The sequence below is a fragment of the Trachypithecus francoisi genome, unplaced genomic scaffold (genome assembly GCF_009764315.1).
Source record: "Trachypithecus francoisi isolate TF-2019V2 unplaced genomic scaffold, Tfra_2.0 Lachesis_group8, whole genome shotgun sequence".
NCBI lineage: Eukaryota > Metazoa > Chordata > Mammalia > Primates > Cercopithecidae > Trachypithecus > Trachypithecus francoisi.
The window spans coordinates 19,971,583-19,997,523 of NW_022681473.1; the positions used below are offsets into that span (position 1 = coordinate 19,971,583).

At 56.5% G+C, this 25,941-nt stretch overlaps 1 protein-coding gene across 7 annotated transcripts; it reads left to right on the plus strand.

The window, feature by feature from the left end:
• Positions 1 to 1,628: 1,628 nt before the first annotated feature.
• Positions 1,629 to 25,936, plus strand: TP53I11 (tumor protein p53 inducible protein 11). Of its 7 annotated transcripts, none has more exons than XM_033207774.1 (9): positions 1,629 to 1,801; positions 2,487 to 2,642; positions 19,200 to 19,274; positions 20,021 to 20,180; positions 20,783 to 20,841; positions 21,034 to 21,082; positions 21,506 to 21,602; positions 22,739 to 22,840; positions 23,382 to 25,936. In XM_033207774.1, the coding sequence occupies exons 4-9, from the start codon at positions 20,052 to 20,054 to the stop codon at positions 23,513 to 23,515; spliced, it is 570 nt and encodes a 189-aa protein (XP_033063665.1). In that variant the 5' UTR covers positions 1,629 to 1,801; positions 2,487 to 2,642; positions 19,200 to 19,274; positions 20,021 to 20,051; the 3' UTR covers positions 23,516 to 25,936. The 7 variants fall into 7 exon arrangements, with proteins under 7 accessions (XP_033063665.1, XP_033063666.1, XP_033063664.1 ...); XM_033207773.1 differs by lacking the exon at positions 1,629 to 1,801 and adding an exon at positions 1,808 to 1,966; XM_033207775.1 differs by lacking the exon at positions 2,487 to 2,642.
• The last annotated feature ends 5 nt before the right edge of the window (positions 25,937 to 25,941 follow it).

Consider the following 25,941-nt stretch of genomic DNA (forward strand, 5'->3'; position numbering starts at 1 on the left):
AAGAGGGAGTGACAAATGAATTTATCAACCCAGCTTGGCCCAGCTCTGTAAAAGCAGTGAGGTGAGGCTGAGTTGTTGTAGCAATTACTATAGAGCCTTGAGTCAGATGGCTCCATCCAACACACCTTAAAAATAATCCTCATCTAGAGTCACATACTTTGATTGATAGATTGATTCATTCATTATTGGCTATCATTGTCGAGGTGTTTGGCTGGGGACAGTGTCAGTGGCACTGGGGCATCAGAGTTTATCTACCTTAGTAATCAGAACAGCTTATAGTCACTGAGCACTTACGATGAACCAAGGACTGTTCTGTTTACTTCCTTGCCAAGGGCACAGACTCTCCTGCCCAATCCCAGCTCTGGTGAGGACAGTGGGAGCCTTCATGGCACAGAGTCCATGCTCAATAAACATGAGCAGCTGCTATTAACTCTAAATCTCTACAGCAACCATAGCCGGTTCCTACTATTGGTTGCTCTAAGTGACTTATTTTGTCCAAGGCCACAGAGGGACTAAAAGGCAGAGCCAGGATTTGAACCTAGGTGATCTGGTAACCCTTAAGGAACTGGTGCAGACAGAACTGAGACCTGGAGTCAGAACGCCCGCCTAGCTAGATGCCTGGGGCAGCCACTCACCTCTTTCTGTCTTAATTACTTGTGAAATGGAGCATGTCATCAGTCTTGCCTTCCTTTTCCCGCAGCCCCCCACCCCGGTTCCTGGCCCACTGTGACCATCAGACCAGATGAAAGAGATCCAGGCATTTCTCTAAGGAGAGCATAGGGTGGTGGGGGTTAGGGTGGAAGACAGCACATTATTTTCCCACCATAAGGCGTGGAAGGAGCCCAGAATTTGGGGGTGGGGCCGTGTCTGTAGGAGCCTGGTTCTTTTAGGCTGACAGGCCACCAGAGAACCTCCATGACCCCCAACCCTCATCCTCATCCCAGGCCCCCACAGGATGTATAGAGACAAAAGGTTTGACAACTGTGGCCCCAACAAGCGTCCTAGAGATAAGAGCCTAAGCCATAAGCGTCCCCAGATAAGAGCCTAGTGCCCTGACAGTGCAATTGACAGCAGCATCTTGAAGCTGGATTTTAGGGTGGAGTATGAAGACGGTGGCGGTAGTGACGGAGGGGTCATGTTATTTGGCCAAGTCACACCAAGCAGGGAGAGAGAAGGGTGGGCCTAAGCTGGAAGCCTGAAGGCTGAGTGAACTCAAACTTTAACGACCACCGCCAGTAAAATGGGACTAAGCACAGCGCCCTTATGGGTTGCTGTGAAAATCAAATGAGTTAATATTTGTAACTCCTTTAGCATATGGTGCCTGGCATCAGAGAGTGCGCAGCAAACGGTGACTATTGTCGTGACTGTGTTATTACACACTTGGGTATCACCGCCAGCCAAAGCATTACCTTCCATTTCAGACACCGGCCTGGGCCCGGGAGATATCGCAAGGCTATTTAAGATGATGTGGTTTGCCCATCTACGTTGATCGTCCGAAGAAAGGGGCACCATCTGCAGAACTTGCCAGGAAAGTCTTCATGGGCGGCGCGGGCAACGCCAGGCTCTCCACGCGCTACTTCCTCCCCCGGCGCCTTTTCTTGGGCGCGCGTGCGCCCCCTGCAGGCGGCCCCCGGGAGAGCCTCGCGGGGGAGCCGGGAGCCCGGTTTCCCCGCCAACCCCCATCCCACCAGCCCCGGCGGCCACCCTGGGGGCGAGGCAGCCCGGCGCGTGGGAGGGGACGGCACGCCATTGGCTTGTGCGCGGAACCGAGAGGAGGGACCAGCGCGGGCCGCCAGACTCGGTAAGCCCCGGCTGCGCAGGGCGCCGCGCGCAGTCCAGCCGGCCCTGCCCTGCCCTGCCCTGCACTGCCCGGCACCGCGCGGGCGGCGCGATGTGAGGCGCCCAAGCCTGGAGCCTCCGCCTGGCACCAGCTCCACGCAGCCCGGCGCCGGCACGCGCGAGGCCCGTAAGTTCTGCTTCCCGCCGCCGATTCCGAGCCGCGGACTTTCGCCGCCCGCCGCCCACCGCCGGCCGCCTGCGCAGCGCAACCCAGCGGGGCTCCTGCGGCCGCCGGGACCCTGCGCGCGCTAGCCAGACGCCCCGGGACATCTCGGCACCCGCTGAGCCCGCTGGGACCCCAGGGGGTCGCCTCCCCGGCTCCCCAAGGCGCCGTCTCGCAGCCCCTTCCGTCTCCCCTGCGCGCTCTTCCCTCGCCGCCCCTCCCTCTGACTCGGTTTCCCCTCTTCCCCGGCTCCGCGGTCGCCCTCCTCCTGGACTGCTTATTTCGTCCTCGGCCTCTGCCTCTCGGGCTCGAGCTTTCTGCTTCGGAGCAGGAGAGAAACGGAGCGAAAGCAGTTTCTGTCTCCCTAGGGTCTGACTCGGTCCCCCGCGCTCGGTTCTCTGTCCCCTCCCCCTCCCGCCATTGTTCCCGGCCAGAGGAGTGCGCGGCGCAAACTTGCGAGTTCCCCCCGTCTTTGCCCCCGCAGGGCCGCGGACGGAGGTGGTGGCGGAGTTCCCGCTGCCCACAAGTCTGGCCTGACCTTCTGGGGCGGGGGCCTAGGGGCAGAGGCCCTGGGGCCGCCTAACGACTCGGAGCTCCCCGCCGGGGAACACCGGCGCTCGGCCCGGGTCTCAGAAAGTGGGTGAGTGTCTGGAGCGGGGACATGAGGGACAGATTGGAGGGGGAGGGGCGAGGCTGGGAGAATCCCCCGTACCCAGGCTGGAAAGGGGCGGGCAGAAACCCAGGCCGCGCCTGAGCCCAGTTAGGGGGTGGGTAGGGGACGCACAGGTGGAGACGCCCCCTACCCTCCTCGAAGTCGCGCGATCTGCAGGAAGGGGGCAGTGTGGGGCTACTGGCCGAGCGCTGGGTGGGCTAGGGCCCCTGCTGTGGGCAGAACACTCGCACCTACCCGGTGGAGGCTGTGTGGAGGAAGGGCCAGGACGCCGCGCCCACCCCGGCTCGCCCCACTGGGCGGGGCGCTCGCCTTGGGTTCCCTCGCCCGGAGCTCCTTCGCCCTGACCCAGTCGCGGGCTTCCGCCTCCTCCTGGAGCTCGGGGGCGGTGGGTTTCTCCTCCGGAGCGATGGAGGCTGGGGCAAGAGTATCGCAGAGGCCAAGAACCCCGAGGCTCCTCCAAAGCCCAGAGCGGCTGGCCAAGGCCCCCTCACCACCCCACTATCCCGCATTTCCTGGTTGGTTTCTTTCAAACAAACTTCTTGACGGGGCGGGCCTGCGAGGAGAAGTCACGGGGGCTGCCCACCCCAACTATGTGGTCCCTTGAACCTCCAACCCCGATGGCATGTGGAGAGGGGACCAGGACCTGCGGCCGGCAGATCCCAGGGACGCGGGGGTCGTTTTGTTGCAGAGCCAGGAGGGGGCACTGTCCGCCCTTTAGCCTCAGTCCCAGACTTCAAGAAAGGAGAGAAAAGATTTTTCTTGTTGGGTTGTTAGGAAATAAGACTATTTATTCTCCAGGCTTCTTCTGTCCCATCTGTAAAGTGGGTCTTCTTGTTCCTGAGGCTCCCTCTGTTCCACGATCCCAGGAGGCCTCTGCCCTGGCCGCTTCTTTTCCAGTTACATGTCGTCAACTTCCTCCGTGCTTCCAAATTTGGAGTGGAGGACTAAGGCCCAAAGCCCCTTCACCCGTGTCCAGCTGTCATGACCTGCCGGTTCTAGGACTGCGACCTATTTTCTGCACAACTCTGCCTCCAGGCCCCCTGTGCCTTCTCCAGCTCACACCCAGCCTCCCAAGTTCTTTAGATAGCCCCACCTCTGTGGGAAGAAGGGCCTGCCCGTCTAGGGGTATGGCGGAGGAGTGGGCTGGAGTTAACAGGAATGTCCCACAGTCACACAGTTTGGGGTTGCCCTTTACTTTTGCTTATCGAACAAAATGTTTGTGAGCATTACACCAAAAATGGCTTATGGAGAAAAGTGCCAGGGACAGTTTCAGGCACTGGGGAGACAGCTATGGACAAAATAAAAATTTTTGTCCTCATGGAGCTAATGCTTAAAAGCAGGGGGCAGGAAGAGGCAATTACCTAAAAAAAAAAAAAAAAAAAGCAAATTATGTAGTGTACTGAGAGGTGAAGGGGAAAAGTTGTGTTGGGGGTACTGAGGCCAGGGACTGGGTTGTCATTTTAAACAGGGTGTCAGGGAGGCCTCCCTGAGGAGGTAACTTTTGAGCTAAAGCCTTGAGGGAGATGAGGGAGTGAGCTGTGTAGACAGCTAGAGGACAGCCCGTGCAAAGGCCCTGAGGCTGGAATGTGTGTGCCCTGCAGCTAGGGGGAAGCGAGGGGCTGAGGAAGAGATAGGAGGCAAGGCTGACTGAGAAGGGATGAATTCCTCCTATTTCACAGGTGAGGGAAGTGAGGCTCAGAGGCAGTATATCAGTCACCCCTGGACACACAGGCCAGGAGTGGCAGCTGCAGGGCGGGGTGCCTGATGTTCTGACTCCTGGCCCACGCTACCTCCCCGGCACCCTGTGTCTCACTGTTTATCCTGCTACACTGGCTGGACCCCTCCCAGGGCCAGCGCAGTATCATCCTCCTGCCCCAAAGTGACCTTTGCTCTCTCTCATCCCACTTCTTTCTTAATGACCACTCCCTTCTGAGCACCCCACTCTGACCCGGCACATGATCCCTAGAAGGCGACCTGCTCTGAGGCAGATTTGGTCAAGGGGGCAACTGAGGCAAGGAATAGAATCTTCTAATCTAAAAATAATGAGCAGCATTATTATTGAACATTAACTACAAAACAGGCGCTCTCCTGGATTTTTTTGGTGTGTCTTCTCACTGGTGAGAGGTTGGTGTCATTATTACACCCATTGAACAGATGAAGAAACTGAGTCCCAGGGAGGCAGAGTCCCAGGGAGGCACTGGCCCAAGGGCATACAGCTCATAAATGGTAGAGCCAGGATGAAGCACAAGCCTTTTAAGTCATGAGCTAGTCCTTTAACCACTAAGCCAGCACCCCAGGACTGGGGAGACACTCAGTCCTGGACTGTGGTTGTGGCCCATCTTATCCTGGGAAAAGGGCAGGGACCCTTCCACCTGCCTCCCGCAACCCACAGAGAAGACAGATCACCACTTGCTTTTGAAGAAATGGGCTTAACCTGGTGGAGGATCCCTTCGAGGAAGCTCCTCTCCTTTCCTCTCCCATCCTCTTCTCCTCCCCTCTAAGTTCCTGAACAGCCACAGGGAGGGGGAGGGGCATGGGGAGAGTTGGGGCCGGGAGGAGAGGTAGGTGCCTGCTGCATTCTCACCAGACCCTTAGCCTCATAGGATCTGGAAGTCAGGCTGTCCTGATGATGACACTAGCTGCCCTTAAGGGCCCTGACATGGTCACTGGGCCAAGGGACAGGCGGGCCTATTCTCTGAGTGAAAAGGACAGGAATTCTTCGTGTTCTGCCCATGTGAATGACCGTTGAGACAGGAAGAACCTCCCAGTGATTTCTGAGCGGTGATGGAGGCCATCAGAGGGCCTGATCCCCTTGCCCACAGCAGCAGCTTCAGACCCCTCAGGGGAGGACCCCAGGGATGCCTCCTTCTTGCCACCTGCTCTGCCCTGACCTCTCGCCCTCTTTGGCACAGTAGGGAATGTTCATATTTGTCCCTAAAGCTTTGGAAATGTTTCTGATGAAAGGTTGGGCTTTCCTCTGCCTTTCTGGAAATTGGGCCCCTTCAAACAGAAAGAGTAGGAAGATAGGACCTGTGTGCCGGTCCAGGCTGAGGGGTGGCAGGACTTGGGGGTGGGGTAGCTTGAGCTAGGGCCCAGCAGGGACCTGGAGTATGGCTGCTGTGAGGCAGGGCTGGGAGGGACCCTAGAGACCACATTCTCATTTTCTTAGACAAAGAAACTGAGCCCCAAAGACAGGGTCTGGCTTACCAGTGATGGCAGAATGTGCCTGTGACCTCAGCTGTCCTCCGGGCCCAGTGACTCAGGACACACTGCCACCTTCCAGCTCCAGGACAAACCCTCCACTACCAGATCCCAGGGCACATGTTCCTGGAGGTTCTTGGAAATGGGGCGTGGAACCTTTCTCAACTGCAGAGCCGTGTCATGGAGACAGGGGTTGCCACTGCCACGGGACTCGCATCCTGCGCCCGCCTCTCCCAGCCAGTTCGGCTCTGTCCTCACTCTTTGCAGCAGCCTGGACACTGAGCCCAGTGGTGATGCTGAGGTGATGAGGGAGACAGATGCTACAACTCCGCCCTCCACTGGCTCAGGATCTGCTTGAGAGACAAGACTGACTAAGGCAGCCCCGGCCTTTGGAATAATGATGCTCTCGAGGGATGGCCTGATAGCAAGCCAGCTGGAGCCAGCCGAGGCCCAGCCACCCGGTAGCCTTGCCTCGGCTTCCTCCTTAGCTGTGGGCCTCCGATGAAACCTGCAGCCCAGAGGCCGCTGTGAGGATGTCAGTAGTGCAGCCAATTTCATAAAGCCTCCTTTGTGTCCCGTGACTTCTATATTAGCTCTCTAGCCCCTGACAGCCCTGTGACTCAGGGACCACTGCCCATTTACAGTGGAAGGAAGGGAGGCTCCTTCAAAAAGAGGGGTTTGCCCAAAGGCACGAGGCTAGTAGTACAGAGCCAAGATCTGAACACAAGTACCTTAGTCCCCAGGCCTCTCCAGTACAGCCCTTGACAAGTGGATTCACTGCTTGAGGGCCCTGGCGATAGATTCTGGGCTAGGGGATCTCTAGACCCTATCCTGCCCATGGGGCCGATGGCAGCCCTGGGAGGGACCGCAGCTGGAGCGGATGACGCAAGCTCTGGACCTTCTATTCCGTCCCACCCTCCAGGGAGCAAAGATTCTTTCTCCTGCCTCCCCTTCTCTCTGGCCGGTGGCCTGAGGCTCTGGCTCTCACTGCCAGCACCCCGCCCCCCAACTCCGTGTTGCCCTGTCCCAGACCCCATTTCCAGCTATTTTGTACCAAGGCGATAACAGAACAATGATTCTCCCTGCATCCCTCCCCAAGAAGTCCTGCTGGAGTTGCAGGGCCTTAACCTAAGGGAGGCTGGACCCCAGAGAGGAGTCCAGACGCTGGCAACTGCCAGGGACTTTCCAGGGGAGCTGCCATGGGGAAGATGGCTTAGAGCTCCGTTCTTTATATGGGCCAAGTCCACCAAACACCCCCCACGCCCACCACCGCACACATTCACACACACACCAGCTCCTCTCAGGATGTCCAGTTAAAGAACAGTTACCTTGGCTTGAATTCCAGCTCTGCCACTTACGTCAAGGGACACTCGAATAAGTCACCTGAGCCTTCATTTTCTCATCTGTAAGATGGGGGTGATAATATGGCCATTCTCATAGGGTTGTGGTGGGGATTGCAGGGGATTCATGGTCTTGAAGTACTTGCCCCGCTCCCTCCAGCCCCAGGGTAGGTGGCCCTGGGGACGGTCTTCCTTATGAGGGGTGGAGGAACAGGTGTGCCGCCTGCCCCTATCACAGAAGCTCTTGTTTGGAAGGGCAGTGGCTCCTTGGCTGAGGTGCACAGCAGCAGTGACTCCCCCTTGACTCACCGGGAGGCTTGGCCACTGATGGATGTTCTGGGCCCCTTCCTCTTCCCTCCCTCATCTTCCCCACTCCCCTGGCCAGTCAGGTTTCCTAAGCCAGCCCTCACAGGCATAGTCTCCATGCTGGGGACAGCTCAGCAGTCCATCTGTTTCTATGGAAACCAGGCTTCCTGGGAAAGAGGCAGGGGATTGGGGAAGTCCTCCAGGAACTGCAGGGGAATGATGCCTCAGTCCCATCTGATCTGCCCAGGGCAGAGCCTGGGCAGCCACCTTATTCATGTTATTAGTTGCTGTCCTTTACAGAGCACACACCAGAGGCCAGGCTCCTCAGCTGCACTTTCTCATCATCACACATCACAAACCTGTGGGCTTCATAGAAGTAATAGTGTGGTTTCACAGATGAGGACATAGAGGCTCAGAGAGGTTAAGTAACTTTCCTGAGGTCACAGAGCAATTAAGAGGAGTAGGGATTTGAGCCCAAGTTTTCCCAATCGTTACAAATATGCCTACCACCTCCCTGTCTGTCCTCCTCTCCTGACTCTTGTACCCCCAACAAGCCCCTCTCTTCCTGACTGGTTTAGTCTTGTGGACTGTGCTTGTTCCCGCCAGGTCCCTGGGCTCTTCCCTGGCCTCAGATTCCGCAGCAGATGGGGAGGTGGGAGGGACTGCAGGGAGTCAGATCTTGGCTGAAGAGGTCCTCTTAGCTCCTCCCAACTCTTTCATTCAATCACAAATGCCTGTTGAGCTCCTCATGTGCCCAGAGTTGTCCCAGGCTCAGAGAACAAGATCCAAAGACATCCCTGCCCTGGGGCACTCCCCTGCTGGTGATGCCACAGCTTTCTGAGGAGGTGGGAGGCAATGTCAGAGGCCTAGTATTCTCATCCAGTCCTCTAACCTTCACTGCTGCCCAGTCCTCCCTCTGCCAGGCCCTCTGCCAAGAGCATGTGCACCCCCTCTCCTGGAGTCTTCAGCACCCCATGAGTAAGGCAAGTAAGGCGCTGTGGTGTGATTCCCATTGTACTGAGGACTGAGCCTGCTCGCTTACGGCCACCTGACCAACAGAGAGTGGCCACTTTTGAACCCAGTTCTGCCTAACTGGAAAGCCCTTCCTGCCCTGTGCCATCAGCTTCTGTGTGGCCTGGAGCACAGCCTCTCCTCAGCCTGCCACATCTAACCTGTGGGCTTCTGAGTGTGCTGGTTGGGTTTGGCCCGACAGCTGCTTATTCCACCTGTGTTGGCGAAGTGCCTACTGTGCACCCCAGCCTCACGGAGAGACACACGGAAGAGCACAGTACAAGCCATACCTTCAGACTGGTTGGTCTTGGGGAGCCAAACTGCTGTGAAATGACCAGGAGTGGAGGCTATAAGTGGCCAGTGGCTGCAGACACTGAGACCTGTGAGAGTCTGGAGGAAGATGAGGACCCAGTGTCCTGGGAGGGTCCCTGGAAAGAGCGACTGTGTGCAAAGATAGCCTCAAGGAACAAGGAGCATGGTGGAGGGACAGAGTGTCCCAGGGACCTTCCCACTTGGGCAAAGGGTCAGCAGTGAGAACCACTGTTGAAAGGTTTGCTGGCTGATCGGGAATGTGGGCGAGAGGAGCTGGCAGGGCAGAAGGGAATGGTTCAGGATCCTAGGCCTGGGCCCTGGGAACCACGTCCTCCCTTCTTGCCAGACAGGTGATGTGGGTGGAGGGGTGGCTGTCGCTGCTTCCCCTGCCCCCAGCCTTCTGCAGCCTGGCTCCTGGGGAAACCCCCTGGGGCCCTTCAGAAGGCAGTGGGGGCAGAGCAGGAAGCTTCCCAGCGCTGATGGCAGGCTTTTTCCGCTGTGCATGGCTGAGTGGAGAAAGGGAAGTGGAAGGAGGGCCAGACTCCTCCCTGGGCAGGGCACTTTCCCCATGGGCGCCCACGTGCACTCCTTCTTTCTCTCTCCACCAGCACTTCTGTGAGGTGAGCGTTCTCACTACCCCCATTTCACAAGAGAGGAAACTGAGGCTAGGAGAGCCACGGCGACTTGCCCAAAGCCGTGCAGCTGGCAAGAGGGCAGAACCAGCACTCAAACCCAGGTCCCCCACCCCCAAAGCCAGGGTTTGGCCATAGTGCCCGGTGGAGTCCTCTGTCCTTACTTAGGTTAAAATGTGCCAGGCCTGAAATAAACACCTGGAGTGGCCCTGAAGGGGAGGAAAGATCAAGGGGAGACCTGAGGCGTGTGCGTGGCTTGCCTCGCAGATGGGGCAGGTGAGGGGCTGCTGGGTGGATCTGATCATTGCAGGGCCCAGTCCTGGGGGTGAAGCAGGGACGGAGTGCAGTTCTCAGAGCAGTTATCTGTGCTGGAAGGTGGGTGTGGGGCCCTCCTCCCTGGAGGTCAAGATTCCATTTTCTCTGGGGGGTCCTTTGTGAGTGGTGACCTCCCTGCTAGGGTGGGGTTGGGAGGTGGGCACAGCGTTTCTCACCAGCCCAGATGTCTGATGGCAGTGCCTGTGGATGAAGATTGTCCCACCCATGCGTAATTCCGTCCAGGACACTGTAGTGCGCACTCTGCCCAGCCCCAGCAGGTGGACACTGACATGTCCCACAGCCTTTGATTTGCAGCAGCTGTTGTTGGCTCCAGCCTGGGGTGCAGAGAGTAATGCTCTGTGTGTGTGGTGTGTGTGTGTCGTGTGTGTGCTGCACGTGGTGTGTGGTCTGTGTGTGTGGTGTGTGTATGGTTGTGTGCTATGTGATGTGTGTGGGGTATGTGTGTGTGTGGTGTCTATGGTGTGTAGTGTGTGGTGTGGGTGTGGTGTGTGGTATGTAGTGTGTGATGTGTGTGGTATGTGTAGTGTGTGTGGTATGTGTGGTGTGAGTGGTGGGTGTGTGTCGTGTGTGCGTGGTGTGTGGTCTGTGTGTGTGGTGTGTGTGGTTGTGTGTGGTGTGTGTGTATGGTTGTGTGCCATGTGATGTGTGTGGGGTGTGTATGTATGTGTGTGGTGTCTATGGTGTGTAGTGTGTTGTGTGGGTGTGGTGTGTGGTATGTAGTGTGTGATGTGTGTGGTGTGTGTAGTGTGTGTGGTATGTGTGGTATGAGTGGTGGGTGTGTGTAGTGTGTGTGCGTGGTGTGTGGTAGGTGTGTGGTATGTGTGCATGGTGGGTATGTGTGGTGTGTGTGTGTTTTGTGTGTGCATTGTGTGTGGTGGTGGGTGTGGTGTGTTTGGTGTGTGTGTTCACATATGTGTGTGGTGTGTGTGTGTGGTGGTTTGGTGTGTGTGTGTATGGTTGTGTGCCATGTGATGTGTGTGGGGTGTGTATGTATGTGTGTGGTGTCTATGGTGTGTAGTGTGTTGTGTGGGTGTGGTGTGTGGTATGTAGTGTGTGATGTGTGTGGTGTGTAGTGTGTGTGGTATGTGTGGTATGAGTGGTGGGTGTGTGTAGTGTGTGTGCGTGGTGTGTGGTAGGTGTGTGGTATGTGTGCATGGTGGGTATGTGTGGTGTGTGTGTGTTTTGTGTGTGCATTGTGTGTGGTGGTGGGTGTGGTGTGTTTGGTGTGTGTGTTCACATATGTGTGTGGTGTGTGTGGTGGTTTGGTGTGTGTGTGGTATGTGTGTGGTGGGTGTGTGGTATGTTTGTGGTGTGTGTGTGGTGTGTATGTGGTGTGTCTGTGATGTGTGTGGTGTCTGTGTAGTGTGTATGGTATGTGTGGTATGAGTGGTGGGTGTGTGTAGTGTGTGTGTGCGTGGTGTGTGGTAGGTGTGTGGTGTGTGTGCATGGTGGGTACGTGTGGTGTGTTTTGTGTGTGCATTGTGTGTGGTGGGTGTGTGTGGTGTGTGTGTGGTGTGTGGTTTGTATGGTATGTGGTTTGTGTGGTGTGTGGTGTGTGTGGTGCATGTGGTGTGTGTGTGCGTGTCTGTAGTGTGTGTGGTGTGTGGTCTGTGTGTGGTGTGTGTGTTGTGTGTGGTGTGTGTGTTGTGTGTGGTGTGTTGTGTGTGTGTTGTGTGTGTGGTACGTGTGTGGTGTGTGGTTGTGTGTGGGTAGTGTGTGGTGTGTGTAGTATGTGTGGTGTGTGTGGTGTGTGCGGTGTGTGTGTTGTGTAGTGTGTGTGTGTGGTGTGTGTGTGCGTGTCTGTAGTGTGTGTGGTGTGGTGTGTGTGTGGGTGTGTGTGTTGTGTGTGGGTGTGGTGTGTGTGTGGGGTGTGTGTGTGTGGTGTGTGTGTGGTGTGTGGTACGTGTGTGGTGTGTGGTTGTGTGTGTGTAGTGTGTGGTGTGTGTGTAGTGTGGTGTGTGTGTGGTGTGTGTGGTGTGTGTGTGGATATGTGTGGTGTGTGTGGTGTGTAGTGTGTGTGTATGTGTGTGGTGTGTGTGTGGTGTGTGTGTGGATATGTGTGGTGTGTGTGGTGTGTGTGTGTGGTGTGTGTGTGGTGTGTGTGTGGATATGTGTGGTGTGTGTGTGTGGTGTGTGTGTGGTGTGTGTGGTACGTGTGTGGTGTGTGGTTGTGTGTGTGTAGTGTGTGGTGTGTGTGTAGTGTGTGTGGTGTGTGGTGGTGTGGTGTGTGTGTGTGGTGTGTGGTGTGTAGTGTGTGTGTATGTGTGTGGTGTGTGTGTGGTGTGTGTGTGGATATGTGTGGTGTGTGTGGGTGTGTGTGTGTGTGTGTGTGGATATGTGTGGTGTGTGTGTGGTGTGGTGTGGTGTGTGGTGGTTGTGTGTGGTGTGTGTGGTGTGTGGTTTGTATGGTATGTGGTTTGTGTGGTGTGTGGTGTGTGTGGTGCATGTGGTGTGTGTGTGCGTGTCTGTAGTGTGGTGGTGTGTGGTCTGTGTGTGGGTGTGGTGTGTGTGGTTGTGTGTTGTGTGTGTGGTGTGTTGTGTGTGTGTTGTGTGTGTGTGGTACGTGTGTGGTGTGTGGTTGTGTGTTGTGTGGTGGTGTGGTGTGTGTAGTATGTGTGTGTGTGTGGTGTGTGCGGTGTGTGTGTGTGTAGTGTGTGTGTGTGGTGTGTGTGTGCGTGTCTGTAGTGTGTGTGGTGTGTGGTCTGTGTGTGGTGTGTGTGTTGTGTGTGGTGTGTGGTGTGTGTGTGGTGTGTGTGGTGTGTGTGGTGTGTGTGTGTGGGTGTGTGGTGTGTGTGGTACGTGTGTGGTGGTGTGGTTGTGTGTGTGTAGTGTGTGTGGGTGTGTAGTGTGTGTGGGTGTGTGGGTGTGTGGTGGTGTGTGTGTGGTATGGTGTGGTGTGTGTGGTGTGTAGTGTGTGTGTGTGTGTGTGGGTGTGTGTGGTGTGTGTGTTGTGTGTGGTGTGTGTGGTGTGTGTGTTGGTGTGTGTGTGGTGTGTGTGTGGATATGTGTGGTGTGTGTGTGTGTGTGTGTGTGGTGGTGTGTGGTACGTGTGTGGTGTGTGGTTGTGTGTGTGGTAGTGTGTGGTGTGTGTGTAGTGTGTGTGGTGTGTGTGTGGTGTTGTGGTGTGTGTGTGTGTGTGGTGGTGTTGTGGTGTGTATGTGTGTGGTGTGTGTTGGTGTGTGTGTGGATATGTGTGTGGTGTGTGGTGGTGTGTGTGTGGTGTGTGGTGGATATGTGTGTGTGTGTGTGGTGTGTGTGTGTGTGGTGTGTGGTGTGTGTGTGGTGTGTGGTGTGGTGGTGTGTGGTGTGTGTGGTACGTGTGTGGTGTGTGGTTGTGTGTGTGTGTAGTGTGTGGTTGTGTGTGGTGTGTGTGGTGTGTGCGGTGTGTGTGGTGGTGTGTGTTGTGTGTGGTGTGTGGTTGTGTGTGTGGTGTGTGGTGTGTGTGGATATGTGTGGTGGTGTGTGTGTGTGTGTGTGTGGTGTGTGTGTGGTGTGTGTGGTTGTGTGTGGTGTGTTGTGTGGGGTGTGTTGTGTGGTGTGTGTGTACGTGTGTGGTGTGTGGTGGTGTGTGTGTAGTGTGTGGTGTGTGTGTGGTGTGTGTGGTGTGTGCGGTGTGTTGTGTGGTGGTGTGTGGTGTGTGTGGGTGTAGTGTGTGTGTATGTGTGTTGTGTTGTGGTGTGTGTGTGGATATGTGTGTGTGTGTGTGGGTGTGGTGTGGTGTGTGTGGTGTGTGTGTTGTGGTGGGTGTGTGTGTGGTGTGTGTAGTGTGTGTGGTGTGTGGTGTGGTGTGTGTGTGTGTGTGTGTATGGTGTGTGCCATGTGATGTGTGTGGGGTGTGTATGTATGTGTGTGGTGTCTATGGTGTGTAGTGTGGTGTGGGTGTGGTGTGTGGTATGTAGTGTGTGATGTGTGTGGTGTGTAGTGTGTGTGGTATGTGTGGTATGAGTGGTGGGTGTGTGTAGTGTGTGTGCGTGGTGTGTGGTAGGTGTGTGGTATGTGTGCATGGTGGGTATGTGTGGTGTGTGTGTGTTTGTGTGTGCATTGTGTGTGGTGGTGGGTGTGGTGTGTTTGGTGTGTGTGTTCACATATGTGTGTGGTGTGTGTGGTGGTTTGGTGTGTGTGTGGTATGTGTGTGGTGGGTGTGTGGTATGTTTGTGGTGTGTGTGTGGTGTGTATGTGGTGTGTCTGTGATGTGTGTGGTGTCTGTGTAGTGTGTATGGTATGTGTGGTATGAGTGGTGGGTGTGTGTAGTGTGTGTGCGTGGTGTGTGGTAGGTGTGTGGTGTGTGTGCATGGTGGGTACGTGTGGTGTGTTTGTGTGTGCATTGTGTGTGGTGGGTGTGTGGTGTGTGTGTGGTGGTGGTGGTTGTGTGTGGTAGTGTGTGTGTGTGTGGTGTGTGGTGTGTGTGGTGCATGTGGTGTGTGTGTGCGTGTCTGTAGTGTGTGTGGTGTGTGGTCTGTGTGTGGTGTGTGTGTTGTGTGTGGTGTGTGTGTTGTGTGTGGTGTGTTGTGTGTGTGTTGTGTGTGTGGTACGTGTGTGGTGTGTGGTTGTGTGTGGGTAGTGTGTGGTGTGTGTAGTATGTGTGGTGTGTGTGGTGGTGTGGTGTGTGTTGTGTAGTGTGTGTGTGTGGGTGTGTGTGCGTGTCTGTAGTGTGGTGTGTGTGGTGTGGGTGTGGTGTGTGTGTTGTGTGTGGTGTGTGTGTGTGTGTGGTGTGTGTGGTGTGTGTGGGTGTGTGTGTGGTGTGTGTGTGTGTGTGTGGTGGTGTGTGTGGTACGTGTGTGGTGTGGTTGTGTGTGTGTAGTGTGTGGTGTGTGTGTAGTGTGTGGGTGTGTGTGTGGTGTGTGTGGTGTGGTGTGTGTGTGGATATGTGGGTGTGTGTGGTGTGTAGTGTGTGTGTATGTGTGTGGTTGTGTGTGTGTGGTGGTGTGTGGTATGTGTGGTGTGTGTGGTGTGTGTGTGTGTGGTGTGGTGTGGTGTGGTGTGGATATGTGTGGTGTGTGTGTGTGTGTGTGTGTGTGGTGTGTGTGGTGGGTGTGTGGTGTGTGGTTGTGTGTGTGTGTAGTGTGTGGGTGTGTGTGTAGTGTGTGTGGTGTGTGTGTGGTGTGTGTGTTGTGTGTGGTGTGTGGTGTGTAGTGTGTGTGTATGTGTGTGGTGTGTGTGTGGTGTGTGTGTGGATATGTGTGGTGTGTGTGGTGTGTGTGTGTGGTGTGTGTGTGGATATGTGTGGTGTGTGTGTGGTGTGTGTGTGTGGTGTGTGTGGTGTGTGTGTGGTGTGTGGTGTGTGGTGTGTGTGTGGTGTGTGTGGTACGTGTGTGGTGTGTGGTGGGTGTGTGTAGTGTGTGTGTGTGGTGTGTGTGTGGGTGTGCGGTGTGTGTGGTGTGTGTGGTGTGTAGTGTGTGTGTTGTGTGGTGTGTGTGTGGTGTGTGGTGGATATGTTGTGGTGTGTGTGTGGTGGTGTGGTGTGTGTGGTGTGTGTGTGGTGTGTGTGGTGTGTATGTGGATATGTGTGTGGTGTGTGTAGTGTGTGTGGTGTGTGTGTGGTGTGTGTGGTGTGTGTGTGTATGGTGTGTGTGTATGGTGTGTGGTGTGTGTGGTGTGTGTGTGGTGTGTGTGTTGTGTGTGTGCGGTGTGTGTGTTGTGTTGTGTGTGTGGTGTGTGTGTTGTGTGTGTGTTGTGTGTGTGGTGTGTAGTGTGTGTGTATGTGGTGTGTGTGGTGTGTGTGTGGTACGTGTGTGGTGTGTGGTTGTGTGTGTGTAGTGTGGTGTGTGTGTAGTGTGTGCGGTGTGTGGTGTGTGTGTTGTGTGGTGTGTGTGTGTGGTGTGTAGTGTGTGTGTGTGGTGTGTATGTGTGTGGTATGTGTGTGGTGTGTGTGTGGATATGTGTGGTGTGTGTGGTGTGTGTGTGTGGTGTATGTGTGTGGTGTGTGTCTTGTGTGTGTCGTGTGTGTGTGGTGTGTGTGTGGTGTGTGTGTGGATGTGTGGTGTGTGTGGTGTGTGTGTGGTGTGTGTGTGGTGTGTGTGTGTGGGGTGTGTGTGTGGTGTGTGTCTTGTGTGTGTCGTGTGTGTGTGGTGTGTGTGTGGTGTGTGTGTGGTGTGTGCGTGTGTGTGGTGTGGTGTGTTGTGGTGTGTGTGGTGTGTGGTTGTGTGTGTGGTACGTGTGTGGTGTGTGGGTGTGTGTGGTAGTGTGTGTGTGGTGTGTTGTAGTGTGTGTGGTGTGTGCAGTGTGTGTTGTGTGGTGTGTGTGGTGTGGGTGTGTTGTGTGTGGTGTTGTAGTGTGTGGTGTGTGTGTGGATGTGTGTGGTGTGTGTGTGGTTGTGTGTGGTGTGTGTGTGGTGTGTGGTGGTGTGTGTGCGTGTGTGTGCGGTGTGTGTGGTGTGTGTGTGTGGTGTGTGTGTTGTGTTGTGGTGTGTGGTGGGTGTGTGTGGTGTTGTGGTGTGTGTGTGTGTAGTGTGTGGTGTGTGTGTAGTGTGTGCGGTGTGTGTGGTGTGTGCAGTGTGTGTTGTGTGGTGTGTGTGTGTGGTGTGTAGTGTGTGTGTGGTGTGTATGTGTGTGGTGTGTGTGTGGATATGTGTGGTGTGTGTGTGGTGTGTGTGTGCGGTGTGTGTGCGGTGTGTGTGGTGTGTGTGTTGTGTGTGTGGTGTGTGCGGTGTGTGCGGTGTGTGTGTGTGTTGGTGGAGAAGGGTCAGCAGGCAGAGGAAAGCAGTTCATCCAATGCCTGGAAGCTTCTGCCCCTCGTAGGTGGGTTGTGGACACAGCCTGGGCCTGGTGGGCAGTGGCTGAGCGCCAGCCTTGTGCCCTGGGACTGAGATCTGGGACTTTACCCAGTGGGGCGGAGAAGTTAAGAAGTGCTAGTTAGGCACATTTCCCGCTCCTCCATGGCCTCCATCCCAGTGCCACTGCCACATGGGAGGCCTGGGGAGGGTGGGAGTGTCTGCATTGAGGACTTGCTGTGGGCCGGGCACTTCCCCATGGCTTCATGGAGATTACATCTTTTATTCTCACGGTGTCTCTCTAAAATAGGACACCTTATTTCCCCAGCTACACTTGGGAAGACTGAGGCTAAGTGACTGACCTGCCCACAGGCAAACAGCCAGGCACTGATGGATCTGGGATTCAAATCCAGGGAGCGACCTCAGCAGTTAAGCACTAACCCATTAGGCCTTCTGGCTTGAGCAGTGAGCTGGCTCTTTCTAAAGCACTGTCTGTCCATTATTTTGTTTCTCCTGAGGCCAGCTCCAGGGGAAAAGTGAGGCTGGCTGCTTTCACTTCACAGATGAGGACCCCAGAGTTCAGAGAGGAAAAGTAACTCACTTTAATCAGTGGCTGGCAGATCAGTGCCCTCTCCCCACCCCCACCAGGCTGGGAGCTCTTTCAGGATGGGGCCTGTCCCACCAGCCGTGTACCTTGCTCACAGCAGACCTCACTAAATGCAGTTTCCTCGTGCAAATGTGCAGGTGTTTTGCTGAGTGCTCTGAGCTTTTCTTTTTGCCCCGGTCTCCCTAGGAGGTGGGAATGACGGCTCCATTTCACAGATGGGGAAACTGAGACTCAGAGCACAAGGCCACACAGCAGGAAGGGGTAAGGCAGGACTGAGGGAGGCAGCACATCTGGCCCGGGAGAGGGGTTAACCAGCCAGGAGGAGCTCGTAGAAGGGCTGAAATAAAGACCGACCTTACCGAGTGTTGGCGAGGATGTGGAGGAACTGGAACACTCCTGCATTGCCAGGGACACGCAGTGACATGGCTGCTCTGGGAAAGTCTGATGCTTTCTCTGAAAGTCCAACAGGGATGTACCACACTGCTCAGCAGTCCCACTCCTGGTATTTACCATAGAGAAATGAAAACTTACGGTCCCACAGAAACGTGGGTTTTTAGCAGCTCTATTCATAATCGTCAACAACTGGAAACAAGCCACATGGCCTTCAGTGACCAAGTGGATAAACAAGCTGCTACATGTACCCCAGGAAATACTGCACTCCAGTGAAAAGGAGTGGACTCCTGATACACACAGTGACTTTCTGAAGGAATCTCAGAGGCATTCTGCTCAATGACAGGAGCCAGCCTCAAAAGGTTCTATGCTTTATCATTCCACTTACCCAGCATATTTGAAAACACAAAAGCTATAGTGTCAGAGAATAGATCAGTGGTTGCCAGGGTGGAGGAGTGAGGGGAGGGTGTGGCCAGGACAGTGCCAGGGAGTTTTTGGGGTGATGGAACTGCCTGTTATCTTGATCTGGAGCTGGTGGCTCCAAAAATCTATATGTGTGCTAAAATTCAAATAACTGCACAACTAAAGCCCGTCTACTTTGCTGTATGTATTAAAAGATAAAAGGCCACGAGGAGGCTGGAAGAGGAAGGGCACGAGCCAGGCAACATCCTTGGCTGAGGAACAGGTGAGGGACCCGGTTCTCACCAGCGGCTTAGTGACTTTCAGGGCAGCCTCGCCTGGCCACAGGAGGGATGTGGCTAATTGTAGCTTCTATCTGGGTTCACCAGAAGGTGGTGGCTAGCAGCTGAGGTGTTGGGACAGCATCCTGCGCCCTCCAGGAGCTGGGTGATGAAAGGTTAGGCTCTGGCTTCCCTGGCAGGGTGGGGTTGGCCTCCTGTCCTGATGGCTGGCACACACCGAAGCATTAACCCAGAGTCTCTGTGTGCCAGGCGTGGGACTGCCGTCACAGTTACCACCCGCCGCTGTCTCCTATCACCATGGGGCCTGTGTGTGGGGAGGGGAAAGGCGTATCCACTCCCTTTTGTGGATGAGGAACTAAAGCCAGGGGGCGTAGGAGGGTAGTTTGGCCTAGAAATGACATCACACTCACTAAAGACCGCCAATATCAACTTTTGCAGTTTTTTTCCCCAATGCGACATGGTATACTGCCTCCCTAGTTGATCCGGTCTACAGCCACATACCCCACAGTTTGATACTGTGTTCTGATGTTTATTCGGGTGCTTTATTTTAAGACATCAGGAGGCTCGAAAATGGGAGGTGACCTGGGGACATCTCCGCAGTCTGCCTCTGGCAGCCCTGGCTGGGGCTGGAGGGTGAGATTTGCCTGGGGCCACAGGACACTGAGACAGCAGGGTCCCCTGGTGGAGAGCCCAGTGGCCTCTGAGCCTGTCTGCAGATGGGGATGGCTTTTCTGCCTTTGCCGGAAGGTGGGTGCAAGTGGGAATGAGATGCTGGAAGCGTCCCGAGGTGGGGAGTGGCACACTGTTATTCACCCTGGTTGGCATTGAAACCCCGGGAGCTTGGTTTCTTCATTCACAGTGTGTCCGTCAGTAGCACCCATCTTGCAGGGCAGCTGTGATTAAAGAAGCCAGGGCCACCCCGGAGCCAGCCTCTGAGGCTTCACCTTACCCCGTTTACACTTCTGTCTCCTCTGCATAGATTTGACTGACTGAGGACGCGACGGGCACTCAGCTTCTCTGCATCTCTGTCGTCCAGCGGAGGGGCTGGCACATAGTAGGTGCTCCCAGCCTGACTCAAGATGTTGCTGGGGGTGGGGAGTAGGGGACTGGGGAGGACCATGGGCAGACCTGGGGTACCAGGAGGGACTGGTGTGGGGCTGATGGCCGGGAGGGCAAGGCCTGAGCAGGGAACCTAGACCACCTCAGCATCCCTGCCAACACCCCTGGCAGCCTTCTCTGGCTCTCCTGGGTATGAGGGCACCCCATCCCCTTCTTCGGTCCTGGCGGGTTTGCAGGGGGGTGGCAGGGAGACGGGAGAGGGGCTCACTGGCCTACAGGATTGGGCAGAAGTTTGGTGGGGACCCAGACCCCAGAACCTAGAAGTCCCTGCCCCAGGCTTGGACAGACCCTCCTGTCTTCTGAGCCTCGTTTGCCCCCATGAATCCCGGCTTCTTTCCTCCCCACCCCCGCAGGAAGCTTGGAAGTGGCCACCATCCAGGCCCAAATGCCCTCTCCTGGGCCCTACGCCTCCAGGGCTGGCTCTGAGGCACCATGCAGCCTGTCAGATGGCGTGGGCTGTGTCCACCTGAGCAGACCCGCTCCCAGAGCCTCAGAGGCCTGGAGAGCGTTGCCTCAGCCATCTGACAAGGAAGCCAGCTGTGCTCCCCTTGCTGCCCTGGGCTGGTGGGGAGGCCTCAGCAGGCCTGGCGTGGGGTGTGGCCTTCCCCTACGTCAGGCCCCTTCCCCTAGAGTCTGGAAGCTGGGGAGGAACTCTGGCAAGAGACCGGTGTCTCCCCTCAGCCCTTCTGCAGAGGCCGGGCTGGAGGAGAAGATGGCGGCCAAGCAGCCCCCGCCTCTGATGAAGAAGCACAGCCAGACGGACCTCGTGAGCCGCCTGAAGACCCGCAAGATCCTTGGCGTGGGCGGGGAGGATGACGACGGGGAGGTGCACCGCTCCAAGGTGGGATGCAGAGCAGGGGCCTCCGGCACCAACTGGGGAGGCCAGGCTGACCCACCATAGGGGAGAAGGTTAGCCGAGGCCCAGGGAGCCGCAGGAGTTCTAGGACTTAGCTGATGTTCCTAGAAATGTAACGGCAATGCCAGGGGAATAACGAGATGGTTAGAATTAAGTGCCTGTTACACGCCTGGTTTTCTAGCAATTGCTTTACAAGCATTATTTAAATCTTCTCGTTGGCACTAGAAGATGCAGATACTGTAAAATTATTAACCCATTTTATAGATGAGGAAACGAAGGCTCAGAGAGGTTAGGCAACCTGCCCGCGGCCACATTGGTAAGTGGCAGGACCAAGCTCCAAGTCTGTGTTTGGCAGAACCCTGAGCTTTCATATGTCACCATCATAATTTCAGCTTCTTTTAAATCCTAGTGTCAAGGGGAAGCAGGAGAGGGGGTGGCCTCATGTGACCCTCCCCACCTGGGGGACCCTTTGGCCAAGCCGAGGTGCCCAGGTGGGTCCCTGGGTGTGCAGGACTTGGGAGGATGAGTGAGTGGGGGCGCTGAGAACTGCCCTCACCCTGGTTGCCTCTGAACCCCTCTGTCCACAGATCAGCCAGGTCTTGGGCAATGAAATCAAGTTTACTGTTCGGGAGCCTTTGGGGCTCAGGTGAGCATTTACCTTACTTTTTGGGGGAGGGGAGGGGTTGAGGGGAGCAGAATGCACAAGACCCCTCCTCATTTGGTCTGGTCTCTGGATACTGTCTCATTACCTCCCCCAAACCTGCCATCCCTGGGGATCTGGGCTGGAGAGGGAGGGTCCCCTGGGGCAGGGCTGTGACCTTCTCTCCACGCCTCCCAGGGTCTGGCAGTTCGTCTCTGCTGTGCTCTTCTCTGGCATTGCCATCATGGTGAGCCCCCACCCCCGGCCCCTGAGATCTGGCCCCGTATGGCTGCCCCAGCCCTTCTCCGGCTCACCGGGGGTACCTCCTCCATCCTGGCCCCTCATGCAGGGCCCATCTGTCAGGCTCTCGGACTGCCGGTTCTCAGACTGCCTCCGGGAGCCTGACTCCTACACTGCCACACCTGTGCCCTGTCCAGGAGCACACTAGATCCCATGGTTTGTGACCTGACTTCTTGTCCCAGGAACCCTGGAGTTTTCTGTCCTGGCATGGGGGCGGGTGGGGACAATCAGGTCCAGACCCTGGACTGCCCCCAAGGATGCTGATCCTGCTCCTGGGGGGAAGGAAGGCATCCGTGGGAGGCGTCAGCTGTCACCCCCCACCGTCTCCCAAGCGGGACCTCTAAGCCCCTCTCACTCTCATTGCCCACAGGCGCTTGCCTTCCCTGACCAGCTCTATGATGCGGTCTTTGATGGAGCCCAGGTGACCAGCAAGACCCCCATCCGCCTCTACGGCGGTGCCCTCCTCAGTGAGTACTGCTGGGGCAGGGCCTGGGGGAGGCGATGGGCAGCTGGGAGACCCAGCGGGGCTGAGGAGAGCACGGGGGTCCGTACCTGGGCACCCCTTCCTTTCTTTGGGCAGATGCTGCAGCCCACACCCCGGCCTTTGATGAATCTGTCTGCTGGGGATGTGCTGCCATCTTGTGGCCATTGGTGGAATATACCCAGTGGGTTGGAACTTGCAGTTGCCACCTTCTGCAGGGAGCGCTCCTAAGTGTGTGCACTGCCCTGGGCGTTGTGATACAGAGATGGAGGAGGCCCAGGCCCAGCCCTCTAGGACTTCACAGCCTAGAGGAGAGGCAGATCAATTCAGTGTCTGCAAAACCCCTCGCACCCACCCTGTTTTATCCCCAGAGCCACTTCTGTTTGGACCACTTGTGTTTCCTCTCTAACCTGAGATGCACACGTTAGGATTTGGAATTATAGTTTTTAAAGCTCAGCATAGGTAATATGCCTCCCTTTCTACAAAATATCCCATGGCTCCCTATTGCCTACAGAATAAAGGCTCAGCTCCTCTGGAGTTAGAGTTGTTGGAATAAAATAAATACACACCCAGTGGCATGTCTGGTACCAGCAGACACTGGGTGGGCGGGGCCCGCTAGAGGCCAAGTCAGTGGTTCTTCCACTGAAAAGTAGGCTCATCCCCCCCCTCCTCCTGGGGAGTTCCTTAGAGTGAGTTCTTAATGGGCTCAGGTTTTCTGTCTGGGAGTCTGTGTGAAAAAACCCGATTATAGGACCAGGTAACCCATTAACTCATGGATTCCATCAACACAGCATCCTCCTGACAGAACCAGACGTGGGCAGGGGCCAGGAGCTCAGCCCTCCCCCTTTATAAAGAGATCGAGTCTCAATGTGGGGAATGACTCGCCCAGTGTCGCATAGGGCTTTGAAATGACAGGAGCAGGCTGAAGCAGCGGCATTGAGTCTGGAGGGGACAGGATCAGGGACAGACAGCCTTGATTTGAGGAGTGTGAATGGGGCGGAGGCATGGAGTCCAGGACCCCAGCTGTCTTGCAGCGGTGGCCGGAGGGAGGAGGAACCTCCTGCCCTGCTGGGAGGGAGTCAGTGGTCCCACCCCCAGCCCCTCTTCGTCCCCTGCCCCCAGGCATCTCCCTGATCATGTGGAACGCTCTCTACACGGCTGAGAAGGTCATCATTCGATGGACCCTGCTCACTGAAGCCTGCTACTTCGGGGTCCAGTTCTTGGGTGAGTCCTGGGGTGGGCAGTGAGAGAGGCTGATGGGCAGCTTCGCCCCTGACCTGCCTGCTCTAGCCACTTGGGTGTGTGGGAAGTGATGAAAGCCTGTCTGTGGGGGGCTAGTGAGGGGAGAGAGGGATAAGGACTCACCTGGCTCTGTTTACGTGTGTGCCTGCACACCTGTGCACACATGCCTCACACACATGCCTGTAGCTTCCCAAATCCACACACTTCTGTCTATGGCCTTGCACACACATGCATCTGCAGCCCCCCGCGCCCGCTGCCCACTGGACCCAGCACCTGTGTAATAACGTGCACTCAATTTTGCCCACCTGCTGTGCCCCGGTTCCTGTCACATGGGAGACATCAGAGCAGAAATATCTGTGGGGTTGGCAGGGGCAGGGGGCAGGTCCTGTGCTTCCCACCTGGGAGGATCCTGGGCTCAGAGCAAAGTTAGGGAGTCGGCCACACCAGCGCTCCGGGCTGGGGGGCGGCCCCAGGACACATCCCCTCCTCTGACCCTGTGGCCTTGCCGGCCTCTCTCCCACAGTGGTCACTGCCACGCTAGCTGAGACGGGCCTCATGTCCCTGGGGATCCTGCTGCTCCTGGTCAGCCGCCTCCTTTTTGTCGCCATCAGCATTTACTACTATTACCAAGTCGGCCGAAGACCCAAGAAGGCCTAGCTGCCCGCTGGGCCTGGGGCTCTGCCCATGCCCAGGGCAGAGTGGCGCTGGGGCCTCGGCTTCCCTCTGGCTCCTGGAAGGCAGGAGGGTCCCCTGCCCTGCCCCAGCCCTGCCCCAGGGAGGCAGGGGGTGGGGGGCCTTCCTTTCCTCCTGGGCACCCCGCGTGCTGTGATCTCCTGGGCTTTCAGGCTTGACATGCTGGTTTGGGGAGAGACAGGGCCTCTGCTGCCCTAGTCTTCACCCTCACAGTGATACCTCCTTTCCTTGGGTCTCTTGGCCTCCAGACCCCCTCAACAGACACTGACTAAAGTCAAGCTGGAGTCATGAGGGTAGTGGGCTAAGTCGAGGGTCCAGCCTCTTCTGCCAGGAAGCCCTTCTTGCTTTTGAGAGAGGTTGTGACCACCCCCCATCCTTCTCCCCACACCCCCGGCCAACCTAGCGCCCAAGCAGCTAAACTTGGCTTCCCTCTAATCCTGGAAAACCCTGTACCCCTCCTCCCCAATCTGGCCCTCTCCACATGCACCCCCTGAACACACACACAGACACACAACACAAACACACACACCCCCATGATGTGAGCAAGCACATACACATAACACACACACACTCACACACACACACGTGCACCTTCACAGCCCAGCCGAGGGCACGCAGGCAGGGTGTGCTGTCTGAGATGGCACCTCCCTTTCAGCCGTTCTTCGAGGATGGGCCACACACAGCTAGAAGCCCTGTCCCCACTCTCCTGGCCTGGCGCCATGAGCTCTCCTGGGACCTTGCTCTAGGGTACTCTGTCTACCCCAGGACCCCGGAGTCCCCTGGGAGCCCCCTCCCTGCAACCAGCCTGAGTTCAGAGGCAGCCAGCAGCGGCAGCCATAGGCCGCACGGGCAAAGGGACACACAGCCCCCAGTGGAGACCATTGTAAGTGTCGGGGCTGGGAGAGGAGGAACAGAAGGAAAGCCATAGCGCTCCCTCGCCCTGGAATGTCCCTCAAGGCCTGATGGCCACTGGGCTCAGCCTGTCCCCCACTCCTCCCTGCTTCCCAGTGAGCTGTCCCCAACACCTACAACCCTGGCTGCCTCTAGGGTCTGGTTGAGTGGGACTGGGTGGCCCTCAAACTCAGCACAGGAAATAAGTAGAAACATTTCAGCAGGCCGCCTCCCCTCGTCTCCCCCACCTGGCACCCTGGCAAAGGCTGACAACTGGCTGTCTTGGGGCTGAACAGCCCCCACCCTGCCTCTCCCTGCGGGCCCACCAGCCTGTGCTGTATCCACCCCCCATTAGTCCCTGATCCCAACCCTCTCCCTCCTGCCAGCACACCGGCACACACGTGGGAAGTGGCAAGCCCCAGCCCTGGGGACAGACGTAGGGAGAGAAGCAGCCCCAGGCCCCAGACTCGCTTCCCATCCTGGTGGAGAGCCGGGAATGGCTGGAGGGTATCTATATGTACAGCCAGCTCTGGCTGCTGCCAGGTGGGCCCCTGCCAGGGATCCTCACCCCTGTCCACTCTGTGCCTGGCTGTCCCTGCACCCAGATACAGCACCATGGCCTGTACCCAGCAGAGCAGTGGCACCACCGTGGTTACAGTGGACGCCCTGAGGCTCTGCTTGGTAAACGTGGCCGAGCAGAATGGGAGGCTGGACCCTGAGGAAGGGCCCCTCTCCTGGCATCTCTCTCGCTACCTAAGCCTGTGCCTCTCCCTAAGAGCTGCCTCCCTGCTGCCAAGCCCTGCTCTGGCCACGAGCCACTACTGCCTCCCACCGGTGGTGCCGCCAGCGGGCAGTGCCCTCAGGCCGAAGCCTCAGTCCCCCATCTGAGCCCGGCCTAGTCCTCTAATAGGGATGGTTGCTTTGTCCTCCCATAACTGCAGGTGCATTCCACCTGGGGAATGAGGCTGCGCGTTGGGCGTCTGCTGGCCCTGGGACATCCAGTCTTCCACACTCAACCGTGGGATGGGAGGATGGCGTGGCCTTACCCCATGGGGCTGGCCAGGCTCTGGTACAGAGCTGTGCTCACCAAATACTGGGTGGCTTGGTTAGACCTAATTGTAGTGGAGCCTGGGGGAGAGGGTGAGGGAGGGGACTGCAGGTCAGATAAGACCTGGAAGACAGACGTACAGCCTGGGGGGCAGAGGGACTCTAAGGCAAGGAGGACTTACAGTTGGGAAGGAGGCAGTGGCAGAGGGGCCCTTGAGTCCAGCGAGGAAAGCTTAGCGTGGGCCCTGCACTCCGCTCCGTTCGGGGTGACCTGGAACACCTGTTTTCCCAGCTCCCTCCATCCATCAGCAGCCTCTTGTCAAGCTTCCGTCTCACCCCAGTCTATCCCCACCCCCAAATCAAGACCACCTTTCTTCACGGTCACTATTTATTCTTTGTTCCTTTTTCTTTTTGTAAGAAACAGTCACAAAAACCAGTGCAAAACCATCAGT